The 15,539-nt window shown below is 42.5% G+C and overlaps 1 protein-coding gene across 6 annotated transcripts; it reads left to right on the plus strand.

Moving 5' to 3' along the window:
- Window positions 1–1,410: 1,410 nt before the first annotated feature.
- Window positions 1,411–15,442, plus strand: prelid1a (PRELI domain containing 1a). 6 transcript variants are annotated; one of them, XM_023838821.2, is made up of 7 exons: window positions 1,411–1,541; window positions 1,690–1,747; window positions 2,711–2,834; window positions 2,951–3,176; window positions 3,540–3,653; window positions 14,362–14,440; window positions 14,638–15,442. In XM_023838821.2, exons 3-7 carry the CDS (start codon window positions 2,743–2,745, stop codon window positions 14,766–14,768), a joined length of 642 nt encoding a protein of 213 aa, XP_023694589.1. In that variant the 5' UTR covers window positions 1,411–1,541; window positions 1,690–1,747; window positions 2,711–2,742; the 3' UTR covers window positions 14,769–15,442. The 6 variants fall into 6 exon arrangements, with proteins under 6 accessions (XP_023694589.1, XP_023694591.1, XP_023694588.1 ...); XM_023838823.2 differs by having other exon boundaries at window positions 2,714–2,834; XM_023838820.2 differs by lacking the exon at window positions 1,690–1,747 and having other exon boundaries at window positions 2,714–2,834.
- Window positions 15,443–15,539: the final 97 nt, after the last annotated feature.

Below are 15,539 nucleotides of genomic sequence, written 5' to 3' on the forward strand. Positions count from 1 at the left end.
AATTCTTCCTCATGCTAAAAAAGTACATTTTCAGGGTGTTTTCTTTTACCTCTTCGTTTATTATATTAAATTATTTATATACTTTCTTTTGTGTCATTAAACTTTTCTACATTTTATGTGAAATCTGAGCTTTATTTTTTCATTTAAAAGAAAAATGAAAATGTTGTTTTGATGGTTCAGTCCAAATTTTCCCGTATTTCCCAAATGATGTCTGTAATAATAGTTTGACAAATATAAAAAGGTCAGAGAAATGCAGCTACCTCACAGTGGATTGTATTGTTCAACAGGGCCTGCTGGGTGTTACCAATATTAGAGAGGATTTCATTTGAATTACAGTTTTTAACCTACGAGTCACCAGTTATAACATTTAGTAAAATTGTATATTAATTGCGTTGTTTTAGAGATTCAGTTCATGGCTGATGTAGCAAACATTATTACCACAGTCACACATCTGTGACATGATTTTTACTCCATGAATTTTTAATGTTAAGGTCAAACCCATAAAAAGCAAAATACCATACATGATAATATGTTTATTATATTAAAGTGCAAATTCAGTATATGACTAATAAAAGATAATATCTAACAATGTATATACTACCTAGATACATGAGAGTCATGTATTCAAATTAAATTTAATGCCTTGTGATTTTCTGTTTTGTAATGTATGCAGTTACTTCCTTTCCTCTAAGTTCATTTAACTTACGGTAGAAACAATTTAATTTCTTTTAAGGTGGGTATTTTGGTGTTATTGTGGATCTGTTTATGAAGAAGACCAAAAGAATTTCAGAAACAGTTCTACCCACTCACTGGTCAAAGCATTCTTTGTGAGCTAACCCCATGCACTGCAAAGTGAGATGAGGTAGACATTCTATGTGTAAGAGAACAGATCATTAAATGCAAGGTAGTGCAAGATATTCGATATAAATATATCAGGGAAATAGTTATTTAGTTATTTAGTTACAGCCGAGGTAGATTATGTTTAATGCATGTGTGATAAGCAATATCAATATACAGTCGTTGAAATTCAAAGTTTCAGATATATAAACCAATAGAATTGCCGTATATAAAATAGATTAAACTGTAATTTACCAGTTTACCAAGAAATGTGCTGATGTAAATTTGTTTTATTCGTTTGTTTGTTTACAACCGTGTTTCAGCTGTGTGAATGTACCAATACCAGCTTATCCAGAATGTCTAACCTATCTTGGGACTAAAGGCTTCCCAATGGCACGCACGTTTCTGTCATGCTAGAAGTAAGCATTCAGCGGTCAGACACTGACCTCTATTGGGCATAAGCAGACTTTATTCTCAGCCTGCAGAGGGCTCCACTCTACATTAAATTCAAGATCTACGCGATGGTTTAAATGCCCCATGATGTCTATGGTGCAGCCCCATGCCCCGGAAGTGACGTCGGTCACAAGCCTTTTCTTTTCCTGAGTCACGTTCTTCATGAAGCAGGGTAGCGGCGCGCGCTGCCAGTAGCTCTGTGGCTTAGGTAGTAGGAGGATGAATAACACCTATATTCTATAGCAGACGAGGTAATGTGTTTGCTGTTAATGACATTTCGTAAATAATTTTAACTTTAGAATTATTTTTCTAAGCAAAGCAGTTGATGTAATATTGTTGAAGTACTGGAGCGTGGTGAAAATGTGACCGCTACTTCTACCTGTCTGGCGGTTCCTGTAGGTAATGTAACCTGGCGCGGTCCTGCCATTTATCACACTGCTGATTTCATCCTTTCACGGTCAGTTATAGATCATGTGCTCATAGCTTGTATTGTTCAACCTGATTTTATCGAATATAATATTAATGGTACTGTGGGGATTTTCCTAGATGTTTAGCCCCTTAAGCAATCTGCAAATGACCAACTAGCTCCACGAATAAGTTGTTTTCTGGTGGTCAGTTCATTTAAAGTTTCGGATTTCTAAAGTCCAGGATTATGGTTATATTATCGAAATCGACTGTTTGATAAGGAAACGTTTGGTTTACGAATGCATTGATTATTTTCTCCTTCATTTGAAAGTCATTGATATCTTGCAATGAGTGGGATTTAATAATGGTCATTAAAGCAAACGCGTAAATATAGAAGTGTATAGGGTGTTTTAAACTACAGTGCTTGGTCCAATGATGAAGAGTCTTTTTTTAGCAGAATACGTTTGACTGTTGACGTTATATTGCCTGGATTTTGCGTACTTTATAGTAAATACCTTAAATACAATATGGAAAGTTAACTATAAATACATTAACTGTAAATACATATCACTTTAACGTAATTTTTTCATTTTTAGATTGATTTTAAAATACCTGTTACATTTTTCCGTTTTATCAGTATGTTATGTATTGTCTGTCCAGTTTGAAAGTAGTCGGATGTCAATCATTCATGGATGCATCGATACATCGAATTCATGTTTATTCTGCAAGTCCTAGGGCCTGATACAGCGTTTGACTTAAATGCGGGCCGCTCTTGGGTATGTCATGTACGTAAAAGGCTGCGTAATATCTGCAGCTAATCTTATCATTATTTATTAAATGCTGACCCTGTGCTGTATCAATGTAGCCTCGCACCCTGCGGCCTTGTGTCTTTGCTTCCTGCTCCGGCTCTTTGTGTGCAGTTATCAGTTATAGTACAGGTCCGGCCCAGTTATCCGTCACCGAGAGAACACATCCCTGCAACACACCCGGCCAACGCTATCTAACTCTCTTCCAGCAGGTAATGTCTGCTCGTATATAGAGGGAACAATGGTGAAGCACTTCATTTGCTTTAGTGTTTTGAAGAGCTCGTGGGACCAAGTCTTCATCGCATTCTGGCAGAGATATCCCAATCCTTACAGGTAATTACTGCTAACAGACAAACCTGGCATGTGAAATGAAACGCCGCCTTCATAAAGCGCTTCACTGAGCCGTTCGGAGTGTAGCCGCTAACGCGTACGCTCTGTGTCTATTTCAGCAACCATGTCCTAACGGAGGACATCATTTTCCGGGAGGTGACTCCAGACAACCGCCTTATCTCAAGGCGTCTGCTGACCAAGACAAGCCGCGTGCCCCGCTGGGCAGAGCAGTATCTGCCTGCTCACATGTCCTGCTCGGCCTACATTATTGAGGACTCCATCGTGGAGCCCAGGTCCCAGCACATGACCACTGTCACCTGGAACATCAGTCATGCTCGCGTAATGGTGAGTTAGCTCTATTAGTCACGAGGATAATTACAAATGGAGGTTACTGTATAGGTGACTCTATATCTTCTTGTCTCCATTGTGTATTATGTTTTAATGGGGTTTACCAAAAAGTATAATTACATAGTAGAACAATTAAATGTACCAAAGTTGTGTTGATGCTTGCTTTAATTAACTGTAAACTTTTTATATGGCATAATTATATCACACCCATGGCAAGATGCATAACAGAGTAGCAGAGAAAAAATGTGCAATCATTCTGTCTGGCGCCATAAAGAAATGCGACATCACTGTGACGTCCACTGTGGAAGGAGGACGTTTATGTGTTCAAACTCAGCATGGCGCTCTCCTTTATCTTCGCAGTCTGTAGAGGAGAGATGTGTGTACAGGGTGAACCTAGAGAACAGCAGCTGGACAGAGATAAAGCGTGAGGCGTGGATCTCGTCCAGCTTGTACGGTCTCTCCAGAGCTATCCAGGTCAGTGGACCTCAGCGCAGACAACGGAAAGTTCATGTTTCTTTAAAGAGGAGCCCTGTTTAATTCAGCACTTGCCACTGGGACTGTTCTTTTCATAATTAACTTGTCCGGAAGACGACCGTCATGTGCAGATAGTTTAATCAGCCTTGAAGTAACTTCCTGCAGGAGTTTACTGTCAGCAATTTCTGCTTGATGTCCTTATGTGGTAAAACACATTTAATTTTTTTATGTGCATTTTTTTTATTTAGTGAAGGCACTGGTCTATTGAGGATTCGTTTATTAAGGGTCCAAAGGACGAAGTCCTTATGGACCATTATTGTTTTTCTTAGGATTATTAAGGGTCCAAAGCACGTAGTGCTATGGAACCTTATTGTTTTTGTTAGGATTATTATTATTTTTTTTATTTTTATTATTTTTCTTCCCTAAAACTGAATGCCCAGCCTAAACCGTAAGTCCTAGGCCGACCAAATTTGGTAGGATGATTGGTATTTCTACCCACTACTCAGGTTGTCCGACCCGTCCGACTCAGCCAGAGGGGGGCGCCGTAGCGCCCCCCAACACGTTTCAGTCAATATCTCCTGTCCTGTTTGTCCTACAACCAAAATTCTTTTTTCTGCTGATACAGACAGCCATGCCCTACCAAAAAGTCAATGGGACCATGAAGCTCCGCCTACTTAGATTTTTTGCTAATTTGCATATTTTGCAAATACTACTTATCTCTTAAAGTCCTAGCTTGTCCTACCAAATCAGACAAATGAGGTGTCAAACGAATCAGAACTGTGAGCTCATCAAGAATTTCTAAAAAAATTGAGACATTTTGTGTATTGTACGGCCATTAGCCACGCCCAAAGAATTCCCAAATTTGGCCCATTTTGGTCTAACAGCTATGACTTGCCCTTGCCTTGACCTACATCGACCAAATTTGAAATTCTACCTCCGGACATCATTCTGGGGACACGGTCCAAGGGGGGCCGCATTTCGTCCATAGGGGGCGCTATGACTAAAAACTGCCAATATCTCCTGACTGCCTTGGCCAATCCAACTGGAATTTGGCAGATATGTACTAGGTCCCAGCCTGAGGTCAGTCACCTACAATGACAGTCATGAGTCCTGAAACAGTGGCCGCCATTGGCCAATCAAAATCAAGCAGCAATTTGACTTGCTTAATGATGACCAATCCAAATCAAATTTAGCTGGTACATTTGTCCTCTGACCCTCAGCCTACCGTGTAAACAGTGGCTACGGCCACTGTTTATATATTACTAAGACCAACCTAGGCCAATTCAGCTCAAATGAGTTACCAGATCAGGTAGGAAGGTGTCTACCGATCTCACTTGCTTTAACCACAGCAACGGGTGGCTCAGTGGGCTAAACTTGTATGCTTGTAATCAGAGGGTCGCAGGTTCGAACCCAGCTTCGGCGGGTACTCGAGCTAGGCAGCCCGATGTGCACAGCATACCCTCCATGAAGTGAGCTGGGGAGACGTGAAGGCGTTTTCCCCATGATGATGAATGAAGCTTATATTATTGTTAATTTAGACGTGCTCAGGCACTACTTCAGACGGTTAAACAATAATTATTTTTCTTCCCTAAAACTGAATGCCCAGCCTAAACCGTAAGTCCTAGACTGACCAAATTTGGCAACAATATTGCTATTCCTACCCACTACTCAGTCCCACTGACCCATCCCAGTCAGTCAGATGGGGGCGCTACAGCACCCCGATTTGCATTTCTGCCTATATCTCCAGACCTGTCAAGCCTACAGTTGAAATTTATTGCCAGGCCAATTCACTATGTCCTGATGAATCAACCTGCATATAGATCTTGGTTTTACATCTTTGCCTTCTTGCATGATTTATAGATGTTTTGAAAACAGGTTTTTTGTTAACCTCCTAGGATATTCACCTAACATCCATAAATCGGGTGTCATTCAAATCAGGAGACAGTCCTTTTAAAGATTTACAGAAAAAACTTAAACTTTCGGTAAGATACAGCCTCCAGCCACACCCTGACTGTACTGATGTCTTGCCCATTTCAATCAGACAGCTATATCTCAGGGATGCTTCAGCCAATCATTACAACAATTGGCTCACTGATGTAGGACTGTACCCCAGAGATAACCTCCAAATTTCGTGTCGATCGGTCAATCGGGAGCGCTACGCCACTGTCTATATACATCTAAGACCCACCTAGGCTCATTGAGCTAAAACGAGTTACCAGAAGGTGTCTACTGATCTCAGTCGTCTTACCCACAGCAGCGGGTGGCTCAGTGTGCTAATCCTGTGTGCCTGTAATCAGAGGATCGCCGGTTCGAACCCAGCTTAGTATTTTTGTATTTCAGCTAGGTATCCTGATGTGCACAGTGTACTCTCTGATGTTGACTGGCCTGTTACACCTGCACTAAAAGCATCTCCATCCTAATGTCTGCCAACTACTGAGACCGTCCAGCTCTGTCCTACATCTCCTATCCTGTTATGGCAGTCTAATTCTGTCTGACTTTCTACTACCCTGGCCGCCGGTTCACTGCCGTTATTCCTCTACTGTCCGACCAGTCCGATCGTCCTGCGCTTTGGACCCTTTCGTAACTGCCTGCAGTTTCTAGTTATTTTTATTTTTATTTTTTTTTTTATTATTTTTCTTCCCTAAAACTGAATGCCCAGCCTAAACCGTAAGTCCTAGGCCGACCAAATTTGGTAGGATGATTGGTATTCCTACCCACTACTCAGGTTGTCCGACCCGTCCGACTCAGCCAGAGGGGGGCGCCGTAGCGCCCCCCAACACGTTTCAGTCGATATCTCCTGTCCTGTTTGTCCTACAATCGAAATTCTTTTTTCTGCTGATACAGACAGCCATGCCCTACCAAAAAGTCAATGGGACCATGAAGCTCCGCCTACTTAGATTTTTTGCTAATTTGCATATTTTGCAAATCATACTTTTTTGTTACAGTCCTAGCTTGCCCTACCAAATCAGACAAATGAGGTGTCAAATGAATCAGAACTCTGACCTGATCAAGAATCATCCACAAATTTCAGACATTTCTATGTCCTACGGCCATTAGCCTAGCCCAAACAATATCTAAATTTGACACATTGTGGTCTGACTATTATAACTTGGCCGTGCCTTGGCCTACCTTGACCAAATTTCAAATCATACCTCCCTACACCATTTTGGGGGCACGGTCCAAGGCGGGCCGCATTTCGTCCATAGGGGGCGCTACAACTAAAAACTGCCAATATCATCTGACTGCCTCGGCCAATCCAACTGAAATTTGGAAGGTATGTACTAGGACGCAGCCTGAGGTCAGTCACGTACAATGGCAGTCATGAGTCCTGAAACAGTGGCCGCCATCGGCCAATCAAAATCAAGCAGCAATTTGACTGGCTTAATGATGACCAATCTAAATCAAATTTAGCTGGTACATTTGTCCTCTGACCCTCAGCCTACCCTGTAAACAGTGGCTATGGCCACTGTTTTTATATTACTAAGACCAACCTAGGCCAATTCAGCTCAAATGAGTTACCAGATCAGGTAGGAAGGTGTCTACCGATCTCACCAGCTTTAACCACAGCAACGGGTGGCTCAGTGGGCTAAACTTGTATGCTTGTAATCAGAGGGTCGCAGGTTCGAACCCAGCTTCGGTGGGTACTTGAGCTAGGCAGCCCGATGTGCACAGCATACCCTCCGTGAAGTGAGCTGGGGAGACGTGAAGGCGTTTTCCCCACGATGATCAATGAAGCTTATATTATTGTTAATTTAGACATGCTCAGGCACTACTTCAGAGGGTTGAACAATAATTATTTTTCTTCCCTAAAACTGAATACCCAGCCTAAACCGTAAGTCCTAGACTGACCAAATTTGGCAACAAGATTCCTATTCCTACCCACTACTCAGTCCCACTGACCCGTCCCAGTCAGTCAGATGGGGGCGCTACAGCACCCCTATTTGCATTTCTGCCTATATCTACAGACCTGTCAAGCCTACAGTTGAAATTTATTGCCAGTCCAATTCAGTATGTCCTGACAAATCAAACTGCATATAGATCTTGGTTCTACATCTTTGCCTTCTTGCATGATTTACAGATGTTTTGAAAACAGGTTTTTTTGTTAACCTCCTAGGATTTTCGACTAACATCCATAAATCTGGTGTCATTCAAATCAGGAGACAGTCCTTTTAAAGATTTACAGAAAAATCTTAAACTTTCGGTAAGATACAGCCACCAGCCACACCCTGACTGTACTGATGTCTTGCCCATTTCAATCAGCCAGCTATATCTCAGGGATGCTTCAGCCAATCATTACAAAATTTGGCTCACTGATGTAGGACTGAACCACAGAGAGACCCTCCAAACTTCGTGTCAATCGGTCAATCAGGAGCGCTACGCCACTGTCTATATACATCTAAGACCAACCTAGGCTCATTGAGGTACAATGAGTTTCCAGATCAGGTAGGAAGGTGTCCAGCGATCTCTCCAGTTTTACCAACAGCAGCGGGTGGCTCAGTGGGCTAAACTTGTATGCTTGTAATCAGAGGGTCGCAGGTTCGAACCCAGCTTAGGTGGGTCCTCGAGCTTGGCAGCCCGATGTGCACAGCATACCCTCCGTGAAGTGAGCTGGGGAGACGTGAAGGTGTTTTCCCCACGATGATCAATGAAGCTTATATTATTGTTAATTTAGACGTGCTCAGGCACTACTCCAGAGGGTTGAACAATAATTATTTTTCTTCCCTAAAACTGAATGCCCAGCCTAAACCGTAAGTCCTAGACTGACCAAATTTGGCAACAAGATTCCTATTCCTACCCACTACTCAGTCCCACTGACCCGTCCCAGTCAGTCAGATGGGGGCGCTACAGCACCCCGATTTGCATTTCTGCCTATATCTCCAGACCTGTCAAGCCTACAGTTGAAATTTATTGCCAGTCCAATTCACTATGTCCTGACGAATCAAACTGTATATAGATCTTGGTTCTACATCTTTGCCTTCTTGCATGATTTACAGATGTTTTGAAAACAGGTTTTTTTGTTAACCTCCTAGGATTTTCGACTAACATCCATAAATCTGGTGTCATTCAAATCAGGAGACAGTCCTTTTAAAGATTTACAGAAAAATCTTAAACTTTCGGTAAGATACAGCCACCAGCCACACCCTGACTGTACTGGTGTCTTGCCCATTTCAATCAGACAGCTATATCTTAGGGATGCTTCAGCCAATCATTACAACAGTTGGCTCACTGATGTAGGACTGTACCACAGAGAGACCGTCCAAATTTCGTGTCAATCGGTCAATCAGGAGCGCTACGCCACTGTCTATATACATCTAAGACCCACCTAGGCTCATTGAGGTAAAATGAGTTTCCAGATCAGGTAGGAAGGTGTCCAGCGATCTCTCCCGTTTTACCAACAGCAGCGGGTGGCTCAGTGGGCTAAACTTGTATGCTTGTAATCAAAGGGTCGCAGGTTTGAACCCAGCTTCGGTGGGTACTCGAGCTAGGCAGCCCGATGTGCACAGCATACCCTCCGTGAAGTGAGCTAGCGAGACATGAAGGCGTTTTACCCACGCAGGTCAATGAAGCTTATATTATTGTTAATTAAGACCTGCTCAGGCACTACTCCAGATGGTTGAACAATAATTATTTTTCTTCCCTAAAACTGAATGCCCAGCCTAAACCGTAAGTCCTAGACTGACCAAATTTGGCAACAAGATTCCTATTCCTACCCACTACTCAGTCCCACTGACCCATCCCAGTCAGTCAGATGGGGGCGCTACAGCACCCCGATTTGCATTTATGCCTATATCTCCAGACCTGTCAAGCCTACAGTTGAAATTTATTGCCAGTCCAATTCACTATGTCCTGACAAATCAAACTGCATATAGATCTTGGTTCTACATCTTTGCCTTCTTGCATGATTTGCAGATGTTTTGAAAACAGGTTTTTTTGTTAACCTCCTAGGATTTTTGCTTAACATCCTTAAATCTGGTGTCATTCAAATCAGAAGACAGTCCTTTTAAAGATTTACAGAAAAAACTTAAACTTTCGGTAAGATAAAGCCACCAGCCACACCCTGACTGTACTGATGTCTTGCCTATTTCAATCAGACAGCTATATCTCAGGGATGCTTCAGCCAATCATTACAACATTTGGCTCACTGATATAGGACTGTACCACAGAGAGACCATACAAATTTCATGTCAATCGGTCAATCAGGAGCGCTACGCCACAGTACATATACATCTAAGACCCACCTAGGCTCATTGAGGTAAAATGAGTTTCCAGATCAGGTAGGAAGGTGTCCAGCGATCTCTCCCGTTTTACCAACAGCAGCGGGTGGCTCAGTGGGCTAAACTTGTATGCTTGTAATCAGAGGGTCGCAGGTTCGAACCCTGCTTCAGTGGGTGCTCAAGCTAGGCAGCCTGATGTGCACAGCATACCCTCCGTGAAGTGAGCTGGGGAGACGTGAAGGCGTTTTCCCCACGCAGGTCAATGAAGCTTATATTATTGTTAATTAAGACCTGCTCAGGCACTACTACAGAGCGTTGAACAATAATTATTTTTCTTCCCTAAAACTTAATGCCCAGCCTAAACCGTAAGACCTAGACTGACCAAATTTGGCAACAAGATTGCTATTCCTACCCACTACTCAGTCTCACTGACCCGTCCCAGTCAGTCAGATGGGGGCGCTACAGCACCACGATTTGCATTTATGCCTATATCTACAGACCTGTCAAGCCTACAGTTGAAATTTATTGCCAGTCCAATTCACTGTCATGACGAATTTCAACTGCATATAGAACTTGGTTCTCCATCTTTGCTTTTTTGCATGATTTATAGTTGTTTCAAAATAGGTTATTTTGTTAACCTCGTAGGATTTTCGCCAAACATACATAAATCTGGTGTCATTCAAACCAGGAGACAGTCCTTTTAAAGATTTAGAGAAAAAACTTAAACTTTCAGTAAGATACAGCCACCAGCCACACCCTGACTGTACTGTTGTCTTGCCCATTTCAATCAGACAGCTATATCTCAGGGATGCTTCAGCCAATCATTACAAAATTTGGCTCACTGATGTAGGACTGTACCCCAGAGAGAACCTCCAAATTTCTTGTCGATCGGTCAATCGGGAGCGCTACACCACTGTCTATATACATCTAAGACCCACCTAGGCTCATTGAGGTAAAATGAGTTACCAGATCAGGTAGGAAGGTGTCTACTGATCACACCCGTTTTACTCACAGCAGCAGGTGGCTCAGTGGGCTAAACTTGTATGCTTGTAATCAGAGGGTCACAGGTTCGAACCCAGCTTTGGTAGGTACTCGAGGTAGGCAGCCCGATGTGCACAGCATATCCTCCGTGAAGTGAGCTGGGGGGACGTGAAGGCGTTTTCCTCACGAGGATCAGTGAAGCTTATATTATTGTTAATTTAGACGTGCTAAGGCACTACTTCAGATGGTTAAACAATAATTATTTTTCTTCCCTAAAACTTAATGCCCAGCCTAACCAGTAAGTCCTAGGCTGACCAAATTTGGCAACAAGATTCCTATTCCTACCCACTACTCAGTCCCATTGACCCATCACAGTCAGTCAGATGGGGGCGCTACAGCACCCCGATTTGCATTTATGCCTATATCTACAGAACTGTCAAGCCTGCAGTTGAAATTTATTGTGACTACAATTAACTATGTCATGACTAATCTAACAACATATATAACTTGGTTCTCTCTCTTTCTGTTTTTACATAAATTATATTTGTCTGAAAACAGCTTTTCTTGTTAACCTCCTTTGATTTTCAACAAACCTACATACATCTGTTGTCCTTCAAATCAGAAGATAGTCCTTTTAAAGATTTAGAGAAAAAAATGAAACTTTTGGTAAGGTATGGCCACCAGCCACACCCTGACTCTACTGGTGCCACGTCCATTTCAATCAGACAGCTATATATCATGCACTCTTCAGCCAATCATTTCCAAATATCTATCTCGGATGAAAGGCTGTACCGCAGAGAGACCCTCCAATTTTCGTGTCAATAGGTCAAACGGGAGCGCTATAGCCACTGTCCATATATGTCTAAACCTCACCTAGTCTAATTCAGCTATAATGAGTTACCAGATCAGGTAGGAAGGTGTCTACCGATCTCACACATCTTACCAACAGCAATGGGTGGCTCAGTGTGCTAATCCTGTGTGCCTGTAATCAGAGGGTTGTCGGTTCGAACCCAGCTTCAGTGGGTATTTGAGCTAGGTAGCCCGATGCGCACAGCGTACTATCCGACGTCGACTGACATGTCACACCTGCACTAAAAGCATCTCCATCACAATTTCTGCCTATTACTTAGACCATCTCACCGAAACCAGTCCTACATGTCCTATCCTATCCTCTACTTGTCCTACCTGTCCTATCATCCTACGCTTTGGACCCTTTCGTAACTGCCTGCAGTTTCTAGTTATTATTATTTTTCTGCCCTAAAACTGAATGCCCAGCCTAAACCGTAAGTCCTAGGCTGACCAAACTTGGTAAGGTGCTTGCAATTCCTACCCACTACTCAGGTTGTCCGACCCGTCCGACTCAGCCAGAGGGGGGTGCCATAGCGCCCCCCAACACGTTTTGGACGATATCTCCTGTCCTGTTTGTCCTACCATCGAAATTCTTTTTTCTCCTGATGCAGACAGCCTTGCCCTACCAAAAAGTCAATGGGACCATGAAGCTCCGCCTACTTAGATTTTTTGCTAATTTGCATAATTTGCAAATCATACTTTTTCCTTAAAGTCCTGGCTTGTCCTACCAAATCAGACAAATGAGGTGTCAGACGAATCAGAATTCTCAGCTGATCAAGAAACATTAACAAAATTGAGACATTTTTATATCCTACGGCCATTAGCCACGCCCAAACAATGTCCAAATTTGGCCCGTTTTGGTCTGATGGCTATAACTTGGCCGTGCCTTGGCCTACCTAGACCAAATTTGAAATCCTACCTTCCGACACCATTCTGGGGACACGGTCCAAGGCGGGCTGCATTTCGTCCATAGGGGGCGCTACAACTAAAAACTGCCAATATCTCCTGACTGCCTTGGCCAATCCAACTGAAATTTTGCTGACATATACTACGACCTAGCCTGAGGACAGTCACATACAATGCCAGTCATCAATCATAAAAGCTTGGCTGCCATTAGCCAATCAACATCAAGCAGCCATTTGACAGGCTTAACAATGACCAATCAAACCAAAATTTGGCTGCTACATTCACCTTCTGACCCTCTGCACATCCTGTAAAGGACAACTCACTAGGCCAGATGGGGGCGCTACAGTGGCCCCATTTGCATTTCTGCCTATTTCTACAAAACTGTCAAGCCTACAGTTAAAATTGATTGCCAGTCTAATTCAATATGTCATGGCAAATCTAAACACATATGTAACTTGGTTATATATCATTGCATTTTTGCACAATTTATAATTGTCTGTAAACAGGCTTTTTCGTTGCCCTCCTAGAATTTTTGCCGCACCTACTTAAATCTGCTGTCATTAAAATCAGGAGACAGTCCATTTAATGATTTACAGAAAAAATCTTATGCTTTCAGTAAGGTACGGCCAAAAGCCAAACCATGACCATACTGGTGCCACGTACATTTCAATCAGACAGCTATATCTCAGGCATGCTTCAGCCAATCATTACCAAATTTCTCTCACTAATGTAGTGCTATACCACCGAGCGACCCTCCAAATTTTGTGTCGATCAGTCAAACGGGAGCGCTACGGCCACTGTTTATATGTTACTAAGACCAACCTAGGCCAATTCAGGTATAATGAGTTACCAGATCAGTTATGAAAGTGTCTACTGATCTCACCCATCTTACCATCAGAAGCGGGTGGCTCAGTGGGCTAAACCTGTGTGCTTGTAATCAGAGGGTCACCGGTTCAAACCCAGCTTCGGTTGATACTTGAGCTAGGCAGCCCGATGTGCACAGCATGCTCTCTGTAAAGCAAGCTGGGGAGACATATAGGCATTTTCCCCATGATGGTCAATGAAGCTTCTATTTTTGTTATTAACCCAGCCATTCAGACGGGCTTAGGCACTCCTCCAGAGGGTTCGATTATAATTATTTTTCTTCCCTAAAACTGAATGCCCAGCCAAAACCATAAGTCCTAGGCCGACCAAATTTGGCAGTAAGATTCCTATTGCTATCCACTACTGAGCCTCTCTGACCCATCCCAGTCAGTCAGAGGGGGGCACCGTTGCGCCCCACAACATGTTTTGGTCGATATCTCCTGTCCTACTTGTCCTACACTTAAATTTTATTGGCAGTCAAATTTACTATGTCGTACCAAATCCAGGAACATATATAGTCATATCGCATTAGACCTATGCCAAAATTTCCATCATGTTATGGCTGACTAATTCTGTCTGACTTTCTACTACCCTGGCCGCCAGATCTCTGCCCTTATTCCTCTACTGTCCTACCAGTCCGATTGTCCTACGCTTTGGACCCTTTAGTAACTGCTTGCAGTTTCTAGTTATTATTATTATTATTATTAAGCTTTCAATTAGTAAACGATGTGTAACAAGATAATGGGAGGAGTACTTGGGGAAACCTGCTCCTTTTTGTAATTATGTGTTGAATTAAAAAGCAGGACATCTAGTAGGAGCTGGATTTGGTAAAGTCATGGTGTGTTTTTTTTTCACTTTTACTATTTTCCTTTTCTTGTTCTTTGTTTTTATAGGAGTTTGGCCTTGCAAGGTTTAAAAGCAGCGTTACAAAGACCGTGAAAGGATTTGAATATGTCTTGGCAAAAATGCAAGGTAAAGAAAGAGTTTGGTTATAAGTACAACTTCTTAGTATTGCTCCACTGTTTTTTTTTTTTTTTTTTTTTTTTTTTTTTAAGCCATACTGTGTTATCAGTGGCTTCCCAGGCATGTGAGCTTTTCAAAATTGCAAAACGTTGCATTCAGAGCGATAGGATCCGAAGCAGAGATTGAAAAGCCCTTGATGTTTGCAGGTGAGACACCCACTCGCACCCTGGCGGAGACGGCCAAAGAGGCTAAAGAAAAGGCCAGAGAGACTGCACTGGCTGCCACGGAGAAAGCGAAAGACCTGGCATCAAAGGCTCAGAAGAAGCAGTACGTGTGACATGCAAGGCGGGACGCCAGCGCTGCTCCCAGTCAGGGTGACTGTGACATCAGGGCCCTCCCAGCACCGCCCTGTCCCCATCCATTCCTCATGTGGTTTAAACCCTCCTGTTCTCATACAGGATAGGGACTTGGAACTCCTGCTTAGAATAATACGTCTTCCCTTCTTGAACTGTTAGGACAAGAATTGTGATTCGTTTATTTGCCCGATTTTACCAAAACGTTTTCTTGTCTCCAAGTTTTATTCCTTCGCTTGAGTTCCTGAGTATTACTTGAAGTAAACCTCTGCACAGATCTAATCAGTGAACTAGGCTTGATGTATGCAAGTATTTCACAACCTTTGTTACCATACAATTCCTTCATTGCTTCAAATTGAAGTTAAATTAAGCTTGGCTCATGTTATTAGCAGTCATGGTCTGTGGGATATATTTCACATGTACTGAACCAAGCAAAGGGAAGAGATATCAGCATATAAAGGTTGTGATAAAACAATTAGCTCAACAATAACAAATAGGGTGTGTAAATTTCTTTAGAGATGGTTCAAATGTGACAGAGGATTCCATGAAATTTTCATCTCGTTAAATACCAGTTTATAAGGAGTGAAGCTTTCAAAGTACCAAATATAAAGTATGCAGTAACATTAAAGCGAAAAACATCAATAAACGATTGATCAGGTCTGGTGTTTTCACTGCTTTTTTTATGGTGCTTAAGTGTCTCGCGCCACAATCTCCTACACTAACAGCTTGTTTGCATGCTTTCTTGCGCTGAATGG

Source organism: Paramormyrops kingsleyae, chromosome 10, assembly GCF_048594095.1.
Source record: "Paramormyrops kingsleyae isolate MSU_618 chromosome 10, PKINGS_0.4, whole genome shotgun sequence".
NCBI classification, from domain to species: domain Eukaryota; kingdom Metazoa; phylum Chordata; class Actinopteri; order Osteoglossiformes; family Mormyridae; genus Paramormyrops; species Paramormyrops kingsleyae.

Bases quoted from the DNA above. Each gene is read 5' to 3' on its own strand.
- prelid1a (XM_023838821.2), top strand. From the start codon at position 2,743: ATGGTGAAGCACTTCATTTGCTTTAGTGTTTTGAAGAGCTCGTGGGAC. The intron at 3,177-3,539 runs GTGAGTTAGCTC...TTATCTTCGCAG, and splicing joins TCAGTCATGCTCGCGTAATG to TCTGTAGAGGAGAGATGTGT. The intron at 3,654-14,361 runs GTCAGTGGACCT...TTGTTTTTATAG, and splicing joins GTCTCTCCAGAGCTATCCAG to GAGTTTGGCCTTGCAAGGTT.